Genomic DNA, 19,237 nt, shown 5'->3' with positions numbered 1-19,237 from the left:
CAGACACCCCCCCCAGGCACGATATTTAAAGGAATATTTCACTTCTTTTTTTTTTTTTTTTTCTTTTTTTTTCTTTTCACTTTAATCGTCATTAAAATCAGTGCTCCTGCCAAAACGGCCATTTTTAAAAACATTTTAACCATTGACCTATGTCCCCTGGGGCAGGAGCCAGGTCCCCAAACCCTTTTTAGGACAGCATCTTGCATATTAGCCGTTAAAATTAGCACTTTTAATTTCAAACGTTCGAGTCCCATAGACTTCAATGTGGTTCTAAAGTTCGTACGAATTTGGGGTCCGTTCGAAAGTTCTGGTGCGAACCGAACCGGGGGGGTGTTCGGCTCATCCCTACCTGTGGACACATACCCTGCTGGCCCCCTTACAGTGCCATGGGAATGTCTGCCTCTCCTTGCTGTCCTCCCAGACATGATGGATTTGCTTATTAATAAAATGTAGTAAAGATGTATAAATGTGTACGTGGATGCACTTTAATCAATAGAAAGTGGTGTTTAGTGCACTCTATAGTTGTATCCGTGTAGTGAATACTCTAACGTACTGCGTCAAACATGCAGCAACGCACAGAACTATTTGGCGTTAAACTTGCAGTAACTAAACTGAAATGTACCGCATTAAGTGTGCAGGAATGCACTGAAATGTATGGCGTTAAACTTGCAGTAACACAATAAAAATATACTGCCTTAAGCGCTCACTACACTTGCACGGTGTATGAACCGTGCACCCTATGTACTCAACTCTAAATGCAAAATTGTGAACAACCACTAGATGATGTCTCCAGTGGATGACATAGATTTTGAAATCTATATAATATTCACTCTAAAGTGCAAACACATGTGTATCTATCTACCACCAGATATCTACAGTGGTTTATAAATGTAAATAAAATGTCCAAACAAAATCAATCATATAAAGGTATAGTGTCCCATAAACTTCCATTAAAGGACTTTAATGGTGCAGAAGTTTGCCTTATCCAGCTGAAAGTGACTATGGGTCTTCCACTACCAACACCTGTCACACAGCCTACTCGCCAGAATTACATGACTCGCATTACAGGGAGTCTCATTACAGTGGATGGTCTCTCAATAGATGCTGCAATGATTCAGTAGCCAGAGCAAGTAGATTAAGCCTCCAGATGTCCGATCATCAGCAAGGCATAAAAAGTAAGACAGCCTTCCATAGTGAAATGCATAGGATTTATTGCATAAATGAGCACTACATAAGCACTTGGAACAATTGCAGTCAAAAAAAATGGTAAAAATGGAAGCTGGGACATTGCCTGCATTCCACTGGGTGGAAGTGATGTCACTATGCTGCAATCTTCTAGTTTGTGTACATGGGGTGCACAGTTTATCACACATTTTCACATATCTATGGTTTCACCTTCACAACGTGCAGCCCCTATACAGTATAAGTTTTTGCACAAGTAAGGAAATGGTATACAATCCAATTTCACCCCCCCCCCCCTTTTTTTCTTTTTCTCTACACTGACTGAACTACCCCTACATTTACACTAATTAAAAATGAATGGTGGTTGCACTTCACTAAAAATGAACTATCCTTAGATTCGCACTGATGTAAGATAAATGGTTGCACTACACTCACTGAACTATCCCTAGATGCACACTAAACTGATATTCTACGGACAATAGAATCAGAATGGCACACTAACTGTCTAATAGCATGAACAGAGCCCTGTTCTATCTCTCTCCACGCTGCTATAGCCTATTGCACTACAAATGGCTGTTATAGAAATGGAAAGAGAATACTTTTATAGTGTGGTGCTGGATTAAGAGCAATGAGCCATGATTGTATACAGTCATCATGACCGTATCCAATCATGGCTCTGACAGTGCTCTGACTGGGCAAAGCTTCCATTGCTTCAGCCAGTCAGGGCTTTCAGTGCACTGTGCAGTCGTTCAGCGGGGGGGGGGACAAATGGTCAAACGACCCGATAATTTGGTGGTTCGGCGAAAGGCCCAACAGCTAAAGTCTGGCCCAAACTCATGCTTGGGCCAAACCGTTTGCCCATCCATAATAAAGATATCCTCCATGAAAGTAAAGGTGTTCTTTTGCATACAACAAGCTTCCAGCGCATAATTATTCAATAACCTACTACCATCAAGGTCAATAATGCAAACTTCAGTCCCTCCCCTGATGCATGGGTACTAGGTGTAATCCTAGATTCTGACCTGTCCTTTCAGCCTCAAATCCAATCGTTGTCAAAAGTGTATTGACTTCACCTCTGTAACATCTCTTAAATTCGCTCCTTAACTAATGAAACCACCAAGCTACTCATTCTCTCCTTGTTATCACTCGCCTTGACTATTGCAACTCCCTTCTCATAGGTCTACCTCTACACAGGCTATCTCCCTCTTCAGTCTATCATAAATGCTGCTGCCAGACTCATCTACTTTTACCAGTTGCTCGGTGTCTGCCACCCCTCTCTGCCTACACTGGCTTCCGAACGCCCAGCAAATTTTAATTCAAAATGACCACAACATACAAAGCCTCCTCAAGACCTCCTCCCATGCTCCTCCAAGACTTCTCCAGAGCCTCTCCCATCCTCTGGAGCTCTCTACCTCAATCTGTCTGGCTAGCTCCTACTCCTGGCTGCCTTCAGGTGATCCTTGGAAATTCTTCAGGGAAGAACTAATCTTCCCTCCTTCCCTCAGCTCATTCCCCACAGTTGCAACCTTTTTGAACCACTTGTCCCATCCTTTTAAATCATAAGCTCTTTTGAGCAGGGCCCTCCTAACCCTCTTGTATTTTATTGTAATTGTACTGTCTCCCTTTTTTAAATTGTAAAGTGCAGCATAAACTGTTGCCACTATATAACTACCATTTAATATTCTCTATAAAGATCAGTGCCTTCTTTGCAGTTTCACTCTAATGGTTTTCTTTTAATGTGGTTCTTTTCTAGAATGTGGTGATTTCTTGGTACTGGATCTGGGAGGAGCCAAATTTCGGATTCTCAAGGTAAAGTTAAGCCGTGCTTCCGGAGTGGAGATGGACAATGAAGAATTTGATATATCTGAAGAAATTAGAACTGGAACAGGTGAACAGGTATGTTCATATGAGTAATGCCACTGACATTGGGTGTTACCCCATTCTTTTACCACTTTTTTTTTTTTTTTTTAACCCTTTCACACTAACAGAGCTGCCGAGTTAGCTTTACCATAGTTTTAGCTGCGCTTTTCAGTTGCTAGCGGGGCCCATTCTCATAGCAGGAGAATGAAACCAGCTCTCTATGGAGCCGGTTCACATATCTTCAGGGCGGCTTTGGCTCCATGTCGGAGCCAAATTTAGGCAAAGATTCGGCCCTGATTCCTCCCTGAAATGGAGAACAGGGATGCACAACATTCTTGTGGGATTTGCGGCCGGTTTAGGTGTGAACTGAGCCTTACAGTATTATCGGATGTTAGTGCAGGGCTGTCCAGAGTCATCCTGAAGGCTGAAACAGCTTTTAAAACCCAGAAAAGCATTGGGGAGTTTACTTGGCTTGCATTTAAATCTTAAGACATCTATGGTCCATTTGCATAGGCTTTGCACCACAAGGTAAATATGTTTTAGCATTTTAACTCACATTTTCTTTTGATTAAAGTAGAAATTTACGTGTTCAAAATGGATCAAGTGTGAACATGCTATAAGAAAAACCTAGGAGCTGACTTTGCTAATCTCTCCTTCTGAAAATTATCACCCATTTTATATGTTGAGCCTCTGGTCAATACGTTTAGTTGGTGTAGCTCTAACCCCTGGAGTTGTGTGTGTGTGTGTGTTGTGTGTGTATATGTATATGTATATGTATATGTGTAATATATATATAATATATATATATATATATATATATATTATATATATTATATATATATATATATATATATATATATATATATATATATATATATATATATATATATATATATATATATGTATATATGTGTGTATATTATTATTATTATTATTATTTCCCTTTTCTGGCATAAAGCAGCTCATGGCTCATTAATGGTAACCCCTGTGACCAGGCACTCTTCAGCTTCTAAGCCCTCTCCCCAGGCCTCGGGCAGCCATCTTATACCTGCACACATGCACCACTTTCAGTCATGTCCCCAGGTGCAATGGTCACACTCTAGCACAATTCCAGGGATAAGTACCTTACCAGAACAGCTGCACTTTCGATGCAGCAGTCTTAGCCCATAGCCCTATTCACACACTCTAGGATAGGAAATTTGTGCAGCAGGCTCAAAGGCATTGTACACACCCCCTTTTCACCCTTGATGGTTGCTAATTTTGATCCAGTAAGCCTGCAGATGCTTCCAACCCCCTCTGGTGGTCCTGGAGTAGGTGCATGACAGCTGTTTGTGTTGGCCAGCTGCGCTGCTCTTCACCACCTTCATAGTTTTTCAGCCCTTCGCTTACCGATACGTGAGTGTGCTTTTATTAAATGATGTTTGCACTGGGGCCACTTTTTATTTTCAGACATTCTGAAAGCTGGAGGAGGAGAGATTCACCCATCCCTGCAGCCTGAAAGAAAGACAGTGTATGACCAGCTTAGGTTACTTGGGTAGTATTTAGTAGGTCAGTCATGAAACCAAATTTAGTCTTGCTTGATTACTAACTTCTAGAACAAATGTCTCCATATGGTGTTGGCTACATAGAAGAAGGTAGTAGGCAGACATCCCAAGTCTCCTCGCATTTCGGCTGCGGCTCCTTGACACCCACAAGTGCCACACAAAATCCCGGCTGTCAGACGCAGCCCGAGCCACCCCCTCCCAGCCATGGGAGGCTGTGGCATCACTATGGGGGTGTGGCCTGCACCCAGTTGTCACCCACCAGAGGGGTGATGCCAAGGCAACAGATAAGGCAGGAGCAAGCTGGTGTTGTATTCAAACAGGGGGAGGGTGAGTCTAGGAGCGGGTGAGAGAGAGCTGGTGAGTGTGAGGATGGTACTCATTCCTGTTATATACTGCAATGTCTTCTCTGGCAGCACTGTGTTCCTGGCTGGCTACCTATACACTTATTTTTTTTTTTTCTTATTTATTTATATTTATTAACCACTTGACCACTGGGCACTTAAACCCCCTTAATAACCAGACCAATTTTCAGCTTTTGGTGCTCTCACATTTTGAATGACAATCACTCAGTCATGCAACACTGCCTATATGAAATTTTTTTTTTTTTTTTTTTTTTTTTATTTTTTTTTTAATGTTGTGCTATAAAAAGAGGGGGGGGGGGGATTCTTAATTTCTGTTATAAAATTTTGCAAATTAGTAATTTTTCTCCATAAAATGTTGCCCAAAATTTATACTACTACATATCTTTGGTACAAATTGGTGGATATTATTTGGTCTTTGTGAAAGTTAGAATCCACAAGCTATGGTGCCAATATCTGAAAAATTGATCACACCTGAAGTACTGATGACCTATTTCAATTCTTGAGAACCTAACATGCCAGAAAAGTACAAATGCGCCCCCCCCCCCCCCCCCCCCCGAAATTACCCCTTTTTGGAAAGAAGACTTCCAGGGTATTTAGTAAGATGCATGGTGCATTTTTTTTTTTTTTAATTTGTCAAGGGGGAGGAGGAGATGTCCCCTCTCTCATTTGACAGAGTGATCCGTGATCATGGATGTTCTCAGGTGCATGCCCCAGGGGTGCGCAAAAGCAGAATTCTGGGAGGACGTCACTGTACTCCCTCCCACAGTTAAGTAACCACCCCGTAGCTGTCATTCGTCCTTCTTCTTTTTTTTTTTTTTTTTTTTTTTTTTTTTCTTCTATCAGGCATGTTGGGGGGGGGGGGCTTTGGGAGATATCAGGAGTCTGACAGATTCGGGACAGTAGCGCCCCCTCCCTGAATTTTTTATTTATTTTTTCAGGTTGGGATGTCTGTAGTAGGTATTTGTTGCACATGATCGCACAACGTTCAGTAATCAATTTTGGTAGTGAAACAGCTTTCAAAATAACCTGAATATTAGGCTGGGGCCTAAATCTTTATTTTTATCTAAAATATTAACAGGAAATGTTATTTATGTTCAACTTCTTCTATTTATAGTTACATTTAGATCATGTATACCACTCACATTTTTGTAAATATATATCCATATTTTTTTTTTTTTTTTTTAACGTGACAACACTGAAGAAATTTGCTACAATGTGTAAAGTAGTGTGTACAGCTTGTATAACAGTGTACACTTGCTGTCCCCTCCATTACTCCACACACAGCCATTAATGTCTAAACCGCTGGCAACAAAAGTGAGTACACCCCTAAGTGAAAATGCCCAATTTGGGCCCAATTAGCCATTTTTCCTCCCCGCTGTCATGTGACTTGTTAGTTTTACAAGGTCTCAGGTGTGAATGGGGCGCAAGTGTGTTAAATTTGGGGTTATCGCTCACTCTTACACTGATCACTGAAAGTTCAACATGCCACCTCGTGGTAAAGAACTCTGAGGCTCTGAAAAAAAGAATTGTTGCTCTACATAAAGATGGCCTAGGCTATAGGATTGCCAAGACCCTGAAACTGAGCTGCAGTATGGTGGCCAAGACGAGTGGTTTAACAGGACATGTTCCACTCAGGCCTCGTCATGGTTGACCAAAGAAGCTAAGTGCACGTGCTCCGTGTCATAACCAGAGGTTGTATTTGGGAAATGGATGTATGAGTGCTGCCAGCATTGCTGCAGAGGTTGAAGGTGTGGGGGGTCAGCCTGTCAGTGCTCAGACCATATATGCTGCACACTGCATCAAATTGATCTGCATGGCTGTCGTCCCAGAAGGAAGTCTCTTCTAAAGATGTTGCACAAGATTGAAGGGGTGGGCTGTCAGCCTGAAGGCCTACAGTTTGCTGAAGACAAGCAGACTAAGGACGTGGATTACTGGAACTTGTCCTATGGTCTGATGAATGAATGAATGAATGACTTGTATAGCGCTACCTATACGAACTGAATCGCCTCAGGGCGCTTTTTCTTGCCACCGGTGTTCATCTGCAGCTATTTGTGTGGTCCTTTAACCTGTAGAGTCCCGACACACTTACAACATTGACATACACATACTATGGCCAATTTTTTTTTGGACAGGGTCTAATTAACCTACCAGCATGTCTTTGGAGTGTGGGAGGAAACCGGAGTACCCGGAGGAAACCCACGCAGGCACAGGGAGAACATGCAAACTCCAGGCAGATAGTGTCGTGGTCGGGATTTGAACCAGCAACCCTATTGCTGCTAGGTGAAAGTGCTAACCACTACACCACTGTGCTGCCAGACTGCTGATGAGACTTAACCCTTGTACACACGGTTGGAGATTCCGACGGAATGTGTCCTATCGGACCGTTTTGTCAGATATTCCGACTGTGTGTGGTCTGCATCGGACTGTTTTCGTCAGAATATCCGATGGACCAAGTTTTCCAACTTGCCGGTAAAATTGTCCGACAAAATGCTCCTATCGGACATACTCCGATCATGTGTAGCCTATTCTGATGGACAAAGTGCCACGCATGCTCAGATCAAATTACTAGACCAAAGCTATTGGCTACTAGCCTGAACGTAGTCCAGTCGTAACGAAATGGCATCATCTCGTTATGTACAATCGGATTTTCTGACAATTTAGTCCGACCGTGTGTATGCAACATCACTTCCGGAATTAATCAGTCGGAATTACTCCGACGGATTTGGTTGTCGGAATCTCCGACCGTGTGTACAAGGGCTAAGATAAACTTATTTGGTTCAGATGGTGTCAAGCGTGTGTGGCTACAACCAGGTGGGGAGTACAAGGACAATTGTGTCTTGTCTACTGTCAAGCATTGTGGTGGGAGTGTTATGGTCTGGGGCTGCATGAGTGCTTCCGGTACTGGGAATCTACAGTTCATTGAGAGAACCATGAATGCCAACATGTATTGTGACATACTGAAACAGAGCAAAATCTCTACCCCCCCCCCCCCCCCCTTTTGGAGCCTGGGCTGTATTCCAACATAACACCAAACATGCCTTCAAGATGTACACTGCCTTGCTAAAGAAGATGAGAGTAAAGGTGATGGACGGGGGGGGGGGGGGGGGTGTTTCCAGAAAGTGGGAGCAGACATGTTTGTCTGAGCTCCTCAGGAAAGGCTCATATAATTCACATTTTATTGGGTACAGACCCCCATTAAAGACCCCCCCCTGCACCTCTTCTAGCGGGGGCCATTCCAAACTGCCTGGGGGAGGAATCGGCCGGCTGAAACCCCTGAAAAAAGCAGTGGGAGCAACGCCGCGGATTAGGCCGAAGTCGTGGACTCGTCTGGGAAGCCTGCCTACGGCCTCACAGGGCCAGCGCGGAAGCCCGCTAGAACGGTTTAAAAAAAAAAAAAAAAAAAAAGCCTCCAGCCTGTCCCCCTCTGCTCCTGGTACCCTCTCCAGGGTATGCAAAGGAGAAAGAACGCAGCCTCGTCTAAGACTCCTGCCCAGATGGAGAACCAGGTCGAAGACCCCAACAAGCTGCCTGCCATGGCAGCCGATTTCAAGGCCGTCCTACAGGCCATAACCACCCTGACTGGTAGACCATATTCAAGCCAATGTGGAGTTTATCAGGAAAGACTCTGATGCCTTTCGCGGTAGAATGACTGACTGAGGTGGAGCAAAGTGTCTCTCAGGGGAGGATATGGCCCCTGACCAAGGGGCAGACATCCACGCACTTAAAGCCAGAGTAAAGACGATTGAATCTCGCATAGAAGATTCAGAGGATCCCAATAGGAGAAATAATTTACGTATTCTGGGGCTCTCTGAAGGGACAGAGGGCACAAACCCTAAGGCCTTCGCTGAAAGATTACTGCAACAGCTGCTCCCTTCAACGTGCTTTTCTCAATTTTTTGTTTTTCCCTGTGGAAAGGGCTCATCGCATACTAGGTGACCCCAGGGAGCACCACCCCGAATCTTCATTTTCAAAATTCTCCTCCATTTTCGCGGTAGAGATATTGTGATGAGAGAACCTAGGGCCCAAGGCGAACTCCGCTTCAAAAAACGCTAAGATCCTAATCTTCCCGGATTTTTCGCTGGAAACCCAGAAGCGGCAGAAATCCTTTGCTGTAAGAGCGAGGCTCCGCTCCCACCTTATCAAGTACAGTATGCGGTTTCCAGACAGGCTGAGGGTGGAGGATGGAGACTCTGTTCAGTTCTTCACATCCCCAGAGGAGGCCTCCGGATGGATCGACACACTTCTGCCCAGATAAGTGCCCTAATTAATCACCAGATTGAGCAGGTCGCTGGCGTCTGCTGTTTTTTCCTCAATGTGCCTTTCTCTACTCATTGGCCTGGGTCTTTTTGCTGGGTTCCATGGCTTTCCACATGCTGTGGCGCCCTGCTGCTGAACCCCAACAACCAGGAAGCTGGGTCTTGGAGCACCCCTTGAAGCCTTACTGCTGGAAAGTCAGCTCCAGAGCTGTATCCTGCTTCTCCCCTCCTTCCCTCCCATTTTCTTCCCTACCCTGGTTCCAGGCCCTCCCCCTGAAGATGACGGCATGTACTCTGCCACTAATATCCCTAGGGCAGGGAACTCGGCTCACAAATGCCAAAACCATAAGTGGCCTTAAGGATGTGCCTCTCTTATACATTGTGCCATTGCATACACATCCTTACGCGTGACAGGAGATGATGATGCTGATTTGAGGCACCTCGAGGGGGAACATGTGTGAGGGTTGACCCCTCCCCCCCCCCCCTTTCTTTGCCACCCTGTTTTTCTCCTTTGGCATTGTCCAGACTGACTTGATTAACTCTGCAACGTTAATGTTTAAGTTTTTACCCCTAGCAGCTGCTGAAAGCCTGCACCCACTTTTTTTTTCTGATCCAGTCTCCAGTAAGAGACTAGATGTGACATCTAACTTCTGAACTGTGGATGCCGTTTTGCACACGTTCCCCCCATTACAGGCATGTTCGCCTTGGTTCGAAATTGGGATCCTAAGCCTCCCCAAAGTTGGGGTGGGGGGGGGTGGAGTTGGTTGGGTATTTATTTTTTGCTAGAACTGTTTTTTTCTATATTATAAATTTTTTTTTTTTTTTTTTTTTTTTACAAGCGATGTAAATATGTATGTCACTAGGTATTTGGGATGCCAAGTCCTGACCCATATAGTGGTCCAGACCTTGCATCTAATTCTGAGTGGAGGTCCACAGCATGAAAATGTACCATTAGACAATTATGGCTGACTGTACTATTGTTTCATGGAACATGGAAGAGGTCATTAGCGTTTCAGTTTCTCAAAACATCCCCAAATATGTATACTGCGTGGGACCCACTTGATGGGCAGTAAGCTTCTGAGCCTTCGACGGCCCTGGGTGTTAAATCGGTACCACTCCACGTACACCAACTACTCTACCGTTCAGACTACTGGCACTGGATCTAGATCCGGAGGGTCACTTTGTCATACTCCATGCCATGGTAGACACTTCTTTTTTCACTAAATGCATCAGGTCACCACCCACCAACAGGCGTCCCCCCCCCCCCCCCCCCAAACTGGACATCTGAATTCCAATACCTAGGAGTAAGGGTTGGGACTCCGTTGTCCTTCAACCTTCAACTATTACTTAAACATTTCTCGCAGAAATGTATGGCCTGGAGGACCCCCCCCCCCCCCCCCCCGCCCCCCTATCGCCAGTGGGTAGGGTAAACTTGGTTAAGATGGTCTATCTCCCCAAATTCCTCTACCTTTTTCGAAATGCCCCTTTGCCAATTACAAGACAACCCAGCAGTGACCTTGGAAGCAGCCATAATGGGATTGTACCTCTCCCTCAGTAACATGGTGTTCTGGGGGGCGAGATCTCACCCTGGCATCACGCAACTGATGAACACAACAAGCACTGTATGGAATAAAGCCAGGACCCGCTTTGGCTCCCCTGTGACGTTCTCTCCCCACATTCTTCTCTGGGGCAATCCCAACCTGCCACACATGAATACCGTTCCAGACACCCAGGTCTGGGTAAAGAAGGGTATAGTCAAACTGAAGCATTTAGTTACAGGAGGTAACCTAAGATCATTTTCTGATCTCAAAAGTGCCTATTCACTACCGGGGTGGATGTTTCAATACTACCAGCTTCGACATGTGTATAGGAAACCATTTCCAGTGCAACTCATACTGAAATCGGACCCTGTGGAGGGACTACTTACTGCCAAGATCATAGATAAACCCCTCTCCTCCCTGTATCTCCCCTTGTCCATAGCTCCCTTGAAGAAACTTGAAAAAACCTTTTGATAAGTGGAAATTGGACATCCCAGACCTGTCAGGAGGAGGAATGTGAGACTTTTCTTCCTTTTGTCACTAACATGATCTCAGCCAGAGACTGATTTATGCAGGTCAAGTTCCTCCACAGGGCCTACTACACTCCAAAGTGGTTAACAATTATGAATCCTAACACCCCGGGGGCCTGCCCTAGATGTGATCAGAGATCCGCCTTGAGGACTATTGGTCCGAGATAACCCAACTAAGTGTCAGCTATCTCCCTAGAACTGGAAACAGACCCCAAAATGATGCTGATAAATGTTTTTGACTCTAGGGTAAGGGGCAAATATAAGAAATTGTAGTGCAGAGAAAAGCGTCTCACCGCTCCAGGGACACACATGCAGATAGTGAATTGTTCTCTCGGCCTGGAGGCCACAGGTGCTGGCAATTGCCGATGGCAACAGACAAAAGTAGACTCTGGACTGCCGCACTCTTCAGGAAAAACCTCCTTTCTTTATTAAATTATATGCTATGATTAAGCACTACTGCTAGTGCGAAACATCAGCTTTTTTTGTCTGCTGTGTTTGTTGGGTTTTTGATGTGACTTTTTAATAAAGGGAGGCGTGTGTGTGTGTTTTTTTTTATTTTATATATTTTTTTTTTTTTTCTGAAGTGGGCGCAGAGTCTATTTTCGTCTGTCTTTTTTTTTTTGTAAGGGGAAAATATACTAGACTATTCCTGAATTATGCTACTTTTTATGCTCGCAGAGAGATATTCCTTCATTGGAAGGATGCTGTGCCTCCCAGGGTGTTGCCATTGTATAAGCTCACCTATGCCAACCAAAACTGCCCTGGCAAATTTGATAAGATATGGTTGGGATGGATAGATGCCTGGGGCACAGAAGTGGTGGATGACCACTGAGATATTGCTGATGGACCACAATAGGATACCACTGTTATGATCTCATGAATGTCTAATTATTGTTCGAGCTTTGTGAATTTAGGAAAATAGCTGGGGTTTATACTGTAACAATATTCCTGTGAATATGCATCGCTTGTACTGTAAATATCGAATAAACATTCTCTTTCTTTTGAAAAAACAAAAAAAAGGTGATGGACTGGCCAGGCATGTCTCCAGACCTAAACCCTATTGGGCATCTGTGGGGCATCCTCAATTGAAGGTGGAGGAGCGCAATCTCTCTAACATTCACAAGCCCTGTGATGTCATCATGGAGGAGTGGAAGAGGACTCCAGTGGCAACCTGTGAAGTTCTGGTGCACTCTATGCTCCATTTTGACAGTGTTTTAGACATTAATGGCTGTGTTTCCTTATTTTTTTAGGGGAAAGCAAACTTGCACTGTTATAAAAGTTGTATACTCACTACGTTTACATTGTAGCAAAGTGTAATTTCTTCAGTGTTTTCACATGAAAAGATAAAATATCGACAAAAAAATGTGAGGGGTATACTCGTGACATACTAGGCTATCATATGTTAAAATATACAGTATATAAATATAACATTTAAATAGTAGCTTGAATTGGCCTTTTTAGATATTTTTAGTATAAACTGCATTCATTAGAATCCACAGCAAGCAGCAAATGGTTTTAAGACTTTTTATTTTATTTTTTCTTCATTTTTATTTAAAAAAAAATGATGTGCCAACTCTCCCAGCTTTGTTTTTCACTGGGTGATTTTACATCATGCTGGCAAAATAAACCTCAATTACCAACGTTCACCTCAGTGATGGGACTGCTTTTATTATCTAGCCAATATTCTGCTCTTCTTTTTCCCTATTTCTTTGTAATAATTTATTTTTAAAAGCACAGTCTTCGTTGGAAGTACTAGTGTGTTGAGAACATCTTTATGTTTATAGGGAAAGTATAGAATATTTTCTTTGAGCATGTTTTTTTTTTTTTAAAGTTTTTAAAACTTTATTAATAGAATCGCCAAGAAGGGAGGTTTGGCAAGCAAATTAGTGTAACAATTGGCCGCAAATCATACTGCCTCTCATCAGTAAAAGTCTCTGGCACGGGTTAACAAGCTGGTGTGTCTGTATTTCAGGGCAGTCAATTGGGACCGTTTACAAAGTTCTGAGACTGTTCATTACTGAGGGTTGAAGGTGTCCACTCTAAACAGATGCATAATTAAGAAGAGGATCGGGTCAAATTCAATGGCATCTGGTGCTCAACATTTTTTTTGGGGGGGGGGGGGGGGTGCAAATTGAAAAATTAAACTGTTAGTAATGCAGGACTGTAAATAGCCATTTATCAGGTGATTTATGTATCATTACTGCTAGATAAAACTCCTCATCAATTGTAGCCTCACTGTGCCCATCACAGTAGGCCAATCTCATCATGATGAGCCATTCGAGAAACCGGAAGTGACGCCGTGGGACCCACCAATCGCTAACCACAACAGGAAGTTCTAAGGAAAGCCAATAGCGCTTCCTGTTTGCAATCACGTCATGCTTCCCACAGACCTGTGTGTCCGACACCTGCACACATGTAAAGGAGAATATGTGTGTGTGTGTGTGTGTGTGTGTGTGTATATATAATATAATTTTGTTGCGTCTGTACTATAACTCAGAAATTATGGGTGTAACTTCTGTGGATAAAGCTAGACGGCAATTTTTTTTTTTTTCCTACAGATCTGTGGGGAAAAAAAATTGTAAAACAGAATAAATAAAGACATGTACTGAGACAAAATAGTGGCCCTTATTGCTGCCCTCTTCTTGAATACTAGTTTCCCGCTTGTCTGTTTACAATGCGTTGAGTCACTGACCTGGAACAAGTGTGAATGTTAGAAAATCGGAGTGTCAATATTTCTGATCTGCATACTTTTCAGAATTTCTCTATGCACTAAAGCCACTGAATCAGCATGACAGCCAGGCAACTAGCACTCGGGGGGGGGGGGGGGGGGTTGCAGTGGCTTTCACAATCTTTTATTACATATGCTTTTTAACTGAAGAATTTCAAAATATGACTATTCCTCCTTGCATGTTTGCAGCTGTTCGACCACGTTGCTGATTGCCTTGGCCGTTTCCTACAACATCGCAATCTCAGTCAAGCGGTTTTCCCCCTGGGATTCACCTTCTCATTCCCTTGTGTGCAGAGTCAGCTAGACAAGGTAAACTTGTATTCTAAAGTCCCTTTCAGTAAACTCTGTCCTTGTTTCTAATTTTGTTTCATTGATTCATTTCTGAATTCGTATTGTTTATATTCAGTCTGGCGAGTCCCTGCACTGACGGATCACATTGCCACTGTACCGGTCCAGGAATTTGAAATCCCTGCAGCTTTCTCTCCTCTTCACCCGTGGTGACCGGGTGGGCTTCATGGGTTGCCGACCAATTAGAATGCTCCTAAATATACCTCCCAACTAAGTACTTTTTGGAAATTAAGCTGCGGGGGATTTCTAATCCCTGGCCCGGTGAGGCGGCAACCCGATGTCGGTGTGGTTGATCACCGTGCTCCAGGTCATTGGGACTGGGGGGGGGGGGGGGTTAAGAGGGGGTCCTGTGTAAGTTCACCTTTACAGATTTTTCTGTAAAGGTAAACTTGCTCTGTAACAACTGACTCATCAGCTGTCAGTGAGCTTTCCTGCTGAGAGCTGAAATGTAAACAAAAGCATTTTGGCGATAGAAAAGTCTAGTATATATTTTACATTTTTTAGTTTTTGATGTGGCGGGCGTCAATGGATCTACATCGGGGAGACTTGAGTGTTTTTTTTTTTTTTTTTTTTTTAAGGAATTGTCAACTCGTGGTGTGTGTGTGTGTGTGTGTGTGTTTTTTTTTTTTTTTTTTTTTTTCCCCCATTTATTTATTTTATGTTTTAGATTGTCGGGTTTTTCTTTTCTTACCTTTTCATCCCTCAGTGGGGAAGCCCGACGACAGCTGATGAGTCATCAGTTGTGCTTCCTAACCCACTCTTTAACAACCAGCTATTCTTCATATAGAATTTGAATTGGTCAATCCCCCTTCTTTTTTTTTCTTTTTCTTTTTTTTCCCCAAATCATTCATTCAACAAAAAACTTTTGGAATTTGTTAGAAAACAAATAAATGAAACAACATGAATTTTTATAAAATTCGTTACCATTTCAATTTGATTTTCGGATGCATCCGAGTAACCGAACATTTGTCCGACTTCACATTTTGGACCGAACGAATTGCACAAGTCTAATATGTAGCTGATATAATAACATGCCTGTTTTCCTCTCTACAGAGTGTACTTATCTCTTGGACTAAAGGTTTCCGCTGCTCTGGTGTTGAGGGCAAAGATGTTGTCCAGTTACTAAAAGATGCCATCCAAAGACGTGGGGTGAGCGTTGGAACGCCATTTGTTCAACCATCACTATAATTTCTGACTCATTGCTGTTTTATTATACAAATATTTTTTCCACAGGATTATAAAGTGGATGTTATTGCCATTGTCAATGACACAGTTGGAACAATGATGAGTTGTGGCTACAAGGACCACAGCTGTGAGGTTGGATTTATCGTTGGTAAGTAAGGGCTATTCTTGTGCTGTTCTAGGAGTGAATCAGCTGTTGCAATACTAAATATCATGCTGTCTATCCACAGGTACTGGTACCAATGTCTGTTACATGGAGGAGATGGGAAATGTGGAAGCTGTGGAAGGTGATGAAGGTACAATGTGCACCAACATAGAATGGGGAGGATTTGGAGATGATGGGACACTAAATGATATTATGACTGAGTATGACTCACAGGTGGATCAAACATCCAGAGTACCTGGAAGACAACGGTAAGTGCTGCAAACAGCTGACCTTTTTATTCTTTATAAATTCTTACAAGGAATTTTCTTCTCCCCACTTTGATTGTAAAGGGGAGCCCTGATAAATTATGTCCTAATGTTGCAAGGCGGTTTGCTCCCTCCCAGAAAGCAATAGTCGGACACTCCTACTGTTGCTAAGATTGTCTTGGTAGAACTCTTTTATTCTCCTAACCATAAGTATTTTGATGGTAACGGTCATGATGCTAATTCATCTAGAATGAAATTGTGGGTTCCAGAAAAAGTCTGTGATGCTACTTGGATGGGGCTAACTTTGTGCTTTCTGATCTAGTAAGTTTTGGAGAACATGGATAGAAAAAAACACCAATTATATTTTCAAGTATTTTGGAAAAGCCACGATGGCAGAAGAGATTAAGGAGCCTAGACATTTGGAGCCACCTCCATATCTATTCAAAATGTGTGGGGAGAATATATGGAGGCCACTACTTGCCTATTTTTAAATGTTAGTTGCATGGTTCTCATGCTGTTCCAGTGGCCTTAGTACTTTGAATCACTGGCACTGAACAAGTATGCAGATCAGTTTGGCTTTTCTGATCTCCATGCATGTCCTCGGGTTAGAGTAAAGAATTGAAAAAAAAGTACTGTAGCCAGAGACACCAGGAACTAGTACTTCTAGAAGGTGAGCAACAATGGCAACCCTGTATTTCCTTGTCCAAAAAGATTTTATTGAACATACAATAGTATTTGACAATAGGTTAAGTACATAATATACAACAGAAGTAATGAAGCTCAGAGTTATATTTTCAATACAATATAAATGATCTATTCAACTATAATTACTACTATAACAATAACGCACATTAATGGTATGGTTTATTAGAGGAATTGGCTTCTTAAGCAGGAAAGGGCTTCAAAATCCTAATGGGAATAGATAGAGGAATAGAAGGAAGGGAAGAAGAGAGGTCTGCAGGGTCGAGTCGAGGGCCGCCATATCGCTCAGAATCCATATACTGTAATCGCTTACCCATCGGGTCAGCTACCATGGTAATAGAACTTTTTTGTTAAACTTTGATGGTAAATCATTTTTTATCCACGGATGCCACACTTTTTCAAATTTGATAAGCGTGTCAGCTTCAAGAGCTGCCATTTTGGCTTGTGTCATAGTGTTCATCCTATTCACTACCTCATTCACAATCTATGAAGGGGATTTACAGGCTCTTGCAAGTGTTTGTTTTTATTTATTTTTTATTTTTTTTATTTTTTATTTTTTGCTGCGGTGAATAAATGAACAATTCATTTAAATTGGGTGTGTATTAGAAAGTCTGGCTTTCGATTGAGTGCTATTGAGGGATCTGGGGTAACGGATATTCCTAACATTTTAGATGCTATAGTAAAGATCTCCTTTCAATAAATTTGAGCTTTGGGACATGACCACCAAATGTGTTCCTAACTCCGTGCAGCCACGATAACAATCTGATGAGTAGTTATGCACATATTTTGCTTTTCTAGCCGGTACAAGGTACCATCTTATTAGTACTTTATAATTCGCCTCTACCGCTAATATATTTGGAGAGGCTGTTTCGGTTGTTAACCAGACTTGATTCCATTCTGTGGTTTCCAGTGTTTAAGTCCACCTCCCATTTCTGGACATAAGCTGGTTTTACTGTTTCAGGTTTAACTAACAATTGAACATATAAGGTCGAGATTATGCCCCTAGCATGAGGGTCGTTTTTACAATATTTTTCAAAGTTAGTTAAATTAGTGAACTGTCTGTGGTTAAAAAAGGCATAAAGAAATCTTTGGTCTGGAGGTACCTAAATAGTTCTGATTGCGGTATTCCATAATTATCACAGATGGTTGGGAAAGGGATAAAGGATGAGGAATTCACAAATTTGTGCATCTGCAGCATATCCCTTCTAGCCCATGCTCTTAAAGATCTAGGAGATACTGGTTATGCTGGGTAAAATGCAGGGTTTTTGTAAAAAGATAGTAGAGGATTATGTAATGATTGCAACTGGATTTCTTAATTTGTATCTCTCCCATAGGGAAACAATGTTTTGTAATTGGATTACGCAAACCCTCTGCGATCTCTCTGTGAGAACCAAATCAGGTTTGCCATTGACAAGGGATCACATTCAGCAGATTCGATCGATACCCATAGAGGGGATTCTTGTGACCTCCATTTGATTTAGGGAGGTAAAGTGTGTGTTGCTGTGTACATGGTCTACAACAGGGATATGCAATTAGCGGACCTCCAGCTGTTGCAGAACTACAACTCCCATGAGGCATAGCAAGATTCTGCCAGCCACAAGCATGACACCCAGAGGCAGAGGCATGATGGGACTTGTAGTTTTGCAACAGCTGGAGGTCCACTAACTGCATATCCCTGGTCTACAAGAACCCCATATAAATGCATTTGCCTTTTTCTGTATAATTCTCAGGTAATAGGCAGGAATTTGAATTGGTAAGACTCTGAAAAGGTACAATAATTTGGCTAAGACTGTCATTTTTATTGTGTCGACCCATGATAAAGGAAGGTGATTCCAAGATTTCAACATATTTTTTTTTCTATTTTATTAACATTGGGTAATTAGCTGAAAAAAGATCCAAGAGTGATGCAGTGAGGTGTATTCTAACATATGAAATGTATTTATCTGCCTAGGTAAAGGGGAGACCTACCTTGGCTAAACTTAATTTTAAATTTGAAAGGGATACATTTAGTGCTACACGTTTCTTGGGATTAATGAAAAGACCAGAGAAGGTAGCAGTCATCAAGTATTGGCATTAGGTTAGGGCCTTATACTTGTGATGAAAGAAATAGGAGGATTTCATCTGCGAATAGACACATTTTCTGTTGAAATCCCCCTACTTCAATACCAGTTATGGTGGGATCTGATCCCCTTTCAATATTAAATGTATCAGATTTATAACCGGCATATTTAACATATGCTTTAGGTTTATTATATAGTGCCCTGATCCAGTTTGTAAAATTTAGGCGAAAACCCCACGCCTGCAATGTGTAATACAGGTAGGACCAGAATATAGAATCAAAAGCCTTTTAAATATCAAGTGAGAGAAAGCAGGAGGGAATACGACGTGTTTTTGGCAATTTGTGCTAAAAGAACTGCTCGGCGTACATTATAGCCTGCTTGTCGTGTTGGCATTAAGCCAACTTGATCACAATTTATAAGTGTGCCAATGAATCTACTTAGACGGGATGCTAAGATCTTTGCGAGAATTTTGATATCAAGATTTAGCATTGATCTAGGTCGGTAGTTGGTACAAGTATCATCAGAATGGGGTCA

General features: G+C 42.4%; 1 protein-coding gene across 3 annotated transcripts in view; it reads left to right on the top strand.

The window, feature by feature from the left end:
* The window catches only part of HK3 (hexokinase 3), a 164,751-nt gene that overhangs the window by 77,859 nt on the left and 67,655 nt on the right, over window positions 1-19,237 (top strand). For all 3 annotated transcript variants that reach the window (XM_077472476.1, XM_077472475.1, XM_077472477.1), the window contains exons 4-8: window positions 2,936-3,078; window positions 14,190-14,309; window positions 15,402-15,497; window positions 15,582-15,681; window positions 15,761-15,944. In XM_077472476.1, coding sequence (XP_077328602.1) covers window positions 2,936-3,078; window positions 14,190-14,309; window positions 15,402-15,497; window positions 15,582-15,681; window positions 15,761-15,944 — 643 coding nt within the window. The remainder of the gene's footprint in view (window positions 1-2,935; window positions 3,079-14,189; window positions 14,310-15,401; window positions 15,498-15,581; window positions 15,682-15,760; window positions 15,945-19,237) is intronic.

The sequence above is a fragment of the Lithobates pipiens genome, unplaced genomic scaffold (assembly GCF_037356315.1).
Source record: "Lithobates pipiens isolate NorthernLeopardFrog02 unplaced genomic scaffold, aLitPip1_a1.2 Scaffold_8, whole genome shotgun sequence".
Lineage (NCBI taxonomy): Eukaryota > Metazoa > Chordata > Amphibia > Anura > Ranidae > Lithobates > Lithobates pipiens.
The sequence above is the reverse complement of the archived record's forward strand: the minus strand, read 5'-3'. Positions and strand labels throughout refer to the sequence as shown.